This window comes from Centroberyx affinis, unplaced genomic scaffold (genome assembly GCF_046629955.1).
Source record: "Centroberyx affinis isolate AG114_WGS23_722 - 3 ecotype Tasmania unplaced genomic scaffold, CSIRO-AGI_Caff_v1 ptg001858l_1, whole genome shotgun sequence".
In the NCBI taxonomy this organism is placed as follows: Eukaryota; Metazoa; Chordata; class Actinopteri; order Beryciformes; family Berycidae; genus Centroberyx; species Centroberyx affinis.
This window is the reverse complement of record NW_027280236.1, coordinates 47,460-52,500: the sequence shown is the minus strand read 5'-3', so window position 1 is coordinate 52,500 and position 5,041 is coordinate 47,460. Positions and strand designations below refer to the sequence as shown.

The 5,041-nt window shown below is 38.7% G+C and overlaps 1 protein-coding gene across 1 annotated transcript in view; it reads right to left on the bottom strand.

Moving 5' to 3' along the window:
• Positions 1-3,989, bottom strand: part of LOC139653042 (mitochondrial inner membrane m-AAA protease component AFG3L1-like) — an 18,864-nt gene extending 14,875 nt beyond the window's left edge. Inside the window, exons 1-3 of the mRNA XM_071529988.1 lie at positions 3,758-3,989; positions 1,936-2,020; positions 1,262-1,380 (exon numbers count right to left, since the gene is read on the bottom strand). Coding sequence (XP_071386089.1) covers positions 1,262-1,380; positions 1,936-2,020; positions 3,758-3,889 — 336 coding nt within the window. The 5' untranslated portion in view covers positions 3,890-3,989. The remainder of the gene's footprint in view (positions 1-1,261; positions 1,381-1,935; positions 2,021-3,757) is intronic.
• Positions 3,990-5,041: the final 1,052 nt, after the last annotated feature.

Here is a 5,041-nt window from a genome sequence, read left to right as displayed (position 1 = left end):
CAGTAAAAGTATGAAAAGTAAAAGTCGTCATTCTGTCAGAGAGTTAAATTATTGAAACATGAACCTGTCAGAAGTATTTTAATGTTGTCGGTCTAACTGCTCCATATACTGTTGGGGAGTTTAAACTCTAACAATGCAACATATTTTATGAGCTTATCGTATGTTTTGCGTGTAAAACCTTATTCTGCAAAGTAACTAAGTAACTCCAGCCGGCAGATAAATGTAGTGGAGGAAAAATAACAAGATTTCCCTCTGAGATGTAGTGGAGGAAAAGCAGAAAGTCTCACAGAAAAGAAATACTCAAGTAAAGTGCCAGGAGCTCAAAACTGTACTGAAGTACAGTACTTGAGTAAATGTACTTCAGTACTTTCCACCTCTGCAAACTGAGCAAAACTAAGCAACTCCTTTTTTCTTCCAAACAAGTTTTTGCAGATCTCTTGGTAACACTTTATTTGAAGGGGGGTGAATAAGGCGACATAACACTGTCATAACGATGTCATGACAACTGACATGACATCGTGACATTATCAAACGGCCGTAAACACGTTTTCCATCTCAGGAAAGTAGTTCCGCAGCACAGAAAATAGTCCCCGGTGTAATGAAGAATTTGTTCCCATTTTAATTTGATTTGGTAATAACTACAACAGTCTGAATTTTCATAGTAACAGTTAGCGATTTTTAAAATGTAAACTATGTCTTTGTGAGCTGGATTTCAAGGTTTTTATCTTACAATTGGAGCCAATGACTTCCGGGTTGAAGGCTAAAAACGCTACATGGGAAGTCAGAAAGTAACGGGAGTAGAGCAAACACACTGTTGATGTTGTTATTTTCATAGGATTTGTTGACGGTAAGAAACACATTAAAAAACACCAGCCTTATCCTTTAATGACAACAGTCGCAAAAATTCATAACGTCTAATTCATGTTCATGTCAGTTGTCATGACAGTGTTATGTCAGCCTTATTCACCCCCCTTCAAATAAAGTTTTACCGATCTCTTAAACATCAAGCTTTTAAAAAGAAGTTACAAAGCAAAATATGCGTCAGTGTAGACAGAAATTCAAAGCGCCAAACGTCAGTAAAAACTTGTCTTCGGTGGAGAAATCACTCAAACTTTCTGAGACGATAACGTCTGAAGTCTCGATTATATTCAGTCTTAGGTTTTGCTTTCTCAAACTTCTCCCTGCAGGCCACCGTACATTCTGACTAGGAGTCGATCAAATCTGTACAAAACAGTTGCTCTGGTTCAGTCCACCCACGCACCTTCTGCATGCGGCTCCACCAGTTTTTCCCTCCTCCTCCTCCTCCTCCTCCTCCTCTCTTCCCTCCGCCAGACCTTCCTCCTCCTCCTCCTCCTCCTCCAGACTCTTTGCCTTTTCCATCTGAAGGGCAGAGATGATTGATTGGATAACGGATCAGTCAGACAAATCATCAAAGTTTTGATCCCATATTTATACAGTACTGTACAAAAGTCTTAGGCACATGTAAAAGAAAAAAAGTAAAGCAAAGATGCTTTCAGAAATAATGAATGAAAAGTTTCTAAATATCAAAAAATGTACTATAAAGAGCAGTCTACTGACACACGAATGCAGAAAAAAATGAATAAACATCTAAGACAATTTATATAAAAACTCTTGGGTGCCTAAGACTTCTGCACAGTACTGTGTATATATATATATATATGTATCACATATTTGTAATTTAATAATCCTTATTTAATTAACCAGTTGTAACTAGGGCTGGGTGATATGAATGAAATCAATATCACAATACTCATAAGGATTAGTAAGTATCGGGGGGGATATTCGATACTGCAGAAAATATCACGATATTCAATATTGTTGTACATCAGCCCAAGCCTAGTCATCAGTTTATAGTGTTTCTGCAGTCAAGCAGGATTAACCCTCTCAGTTCTGGTGTCATTCAGAGTCTTTTACCTTTTGGCTCGGTGGAGTACAGAAGCTGCTGAGCTGAACAGAGTCTGAGAGCGGACAGAAAGTTAGCTGGAGGCAGAGAAACGTTCTGGAACAGACCGAAACACACTGTTAGTACACTTCACTTCATACACAACCAGCCAGGCTCTGACAAATCAAACATGTTGTCGTCTGCTATCTTGACCTTTGACAGGTAACCAACCACAGTTTGGAGGTCTTGGGATATCTGACACACAATTCTGTCTAAATTGATGAACACATTACCATTCAGTTCAAGTTGATCTGATGTGGTTTTACATGTAATCCATATGTGACATTTCGACACTGAAAAAAATCCTTATGATTATCTTATATTGATTTCAACCATATGGCCCAGCTCTATTACTATTTTCATTCAAAAGGTACTGAAAGACGTACCGTTTTGGTACCGGTATCGAATTTAAGGTCCCGGTATCGGTAATTTACGATACGCATGGAGCCAGTTGCATAAAGCTAGTTTAAGACTAGTCTAAGCCTTAGACTGGCCTTAGATTCTCAGGTTGGAATAGTCTAATTAAGACTGTCTGTTACTTAAATATTACAGCTGACTTATTTTGAGGTAGGAATGTTAGCCACCTTCCCCCCCCTGGCTAATCTTGAGTTATGAATTTTGTTGTTATGGTAACGAGTCGACCTAACTGTCAGAGTGGGAAGTTTAAATACTGAAGCTGTTTCAGACAAGATGCCAAATCTTTGGTTTTTGGGAAGAGTCTGAAGAAGAGAGAGAGTCTTTAGAGACAGAAACAACACATTAGAGATCTACAACAACCAAGAAGTAGTAGGAACAGGTAAATATAAATGTCTATAGCAAGTCTGACTTAAAGTCACATTTAAGTCTAAGACCAGGTCTATCTTTATGCAACTGGCCCCAGCTCTACTACCATCCCTCCAATGAGTTTAACGTTAACAGAACAAGCTACATGGATTTAAGTTCTTGCTAGTTTTAAGGATTTGAAAACGTCACGTAGCAACCTGGCAAGCTAACCGGCTACTACAGTAATCTTATTAGCTAACACTAGATATGAAAGACAAGCAGACAAACGGGATTCATCTAAACTAGAGTTTATATCGGAACCCTTAACGTTAGTTTGTTCACCAGTGTTGCATTTAATGGAAGTTACAGCCAGCCTTTAAGAAGAGCTAACTTAGCAAACATTAGTTTGCAAGAAAACCAGGCAGTGGACTGTAGAAACTGTGCACTAACTTGCTAACTTAGCTTAGCCTTGTTCTCTTACATGGAGAGAACGACACACCGAACTTCATTTGAAACTCGAGCAGTTTAAGGTTGCTTGCTTACTGCCAAAGAGCATACAGGACCTGGTAACAGCCAACACACTTTATCGGCATGCATGGAATACACCAGGTAGCAAAAGAAAAATCTCAACTACTTAATTCCCCCAATCTCCTTCCAACAAAACAGCCCGTGGTGAAGGGCAGCGGGCAGAGTCAACCAACTGAAAAAGTTGTAAATTTATTGAAATGAATTATGCTTGGTGGATCTCATGTCTGCCGAACTTAGCTGTAGATCCTAACGATTCAGAAGAGGTCTTAAGACTTGTTCTACAACTTATGTGCATTTTCCGGTAAGCAAATGAGCATTAAACTGACACATTTTGGAATGGAGAACGGCACGAATCCCGGGCTAGCTAAGTCTGAATGACTGCAGTCAATTTGAGCTTTAATCTGAGTTCCAGCCCATGAGTTAGGCTGTTAGGCTGTTAGCCTGTAACCTACTCGCACGTTTTCTCAAACAACTACAGTTTAATCCAGAAACCCTCCACCTCACCCGGGCAGCAGAGCCTCCGTGGCCGGGTATGGAGAGGTGTCTTGCCGTCACCGCTGAGATCCGACCCCAGGCTCCTCCAGCCCGGCGGAGAGGGAGAGCGGCCGCCGAGAGAAGCCTCAACATCTGAGACATGCTCCCGCTGCCGCCTGCCAGCGTTCAGCCAAACCTACTGTTTAATTTCTGAGTTAAGTTTCCCTCATGCACTTCATAGTCTAGCTAGGAGTGTTATTGAATAAGTGCAACAACCTGAAAATGTCAACGGGAGGATGATGTAAAGGCCCGACAGGCTTCCTCTGCAAACACCGGACCAGATTTGACCTGTGAGGAAATTATTTTATTAAATCCAAAGTTACCATAGATCAGGAAACCTCGTGTTATTATTGAGTCCAACATATCTCATTAACTGAATACGAGTAAAGGCATTTTTAGTTTTAAGATATATTTATTACATTCAGGCATAAAAAAGGGCATCAATGGGTCCTCACAGCACACCCTGTCTCTGATTGGCTGAGACATTTCCACTGTGAACCCTCGTGTAACGTCATGTAACATGTAACTGTTACCAAAGATGTTTTACCACCATTTCTATTAGAAAATTTTACATTTTGAATGCTTATGGAAGATTAAAAAATATATATATTTTTTAATGAATAATTTCATTATTTTGGGCTAAATATTTTATAAACAAATAGCCTATACCTACACAAAATGTATGAAAAGCAAGAAAGCCCAGAAATTACACGCTGTAATTACACAGTAGAAAGTCATTTAACCCCCTACTGTTCATTTCAATTTTTGTTTTTTTTTATCTCTCGTTTTTTTTTTGATATTATCTTATGACATATATACTAATATGTACTATACTCATCTTGCTCTGGTGTTATAGAAAGAACTGTCATTGCCAATTTGTTGTATTTTTGAAGATTAAAAAAAAAAAAAAAAACTACAAACTACCGTTTTTCAAAATAAAGTTTGTTACAAAAAACAAAACAAAAAACAAACTACATCTTCCTGTTGGATACCGAGGGCTCCACCTAGTGGACAAATCTGAGGATATAACAATAACACATGCAATTGTAATAAATATAGTGTAATGTAAATAATAACAAATAGCAGACGACTTGGGTTCTGGTGACTTGGGACTTGACTCTGACTTGTACTCTGATGACTTGAAAAGGTTTCTAAAGTCTTGACTTGAGATCTTGTGTTTGTGTAAATGACTTAGATTGAAAGTGATGAGATTTGTTCCAGCAGACGACTGAATTTAAATTCTTAGACTTTGAA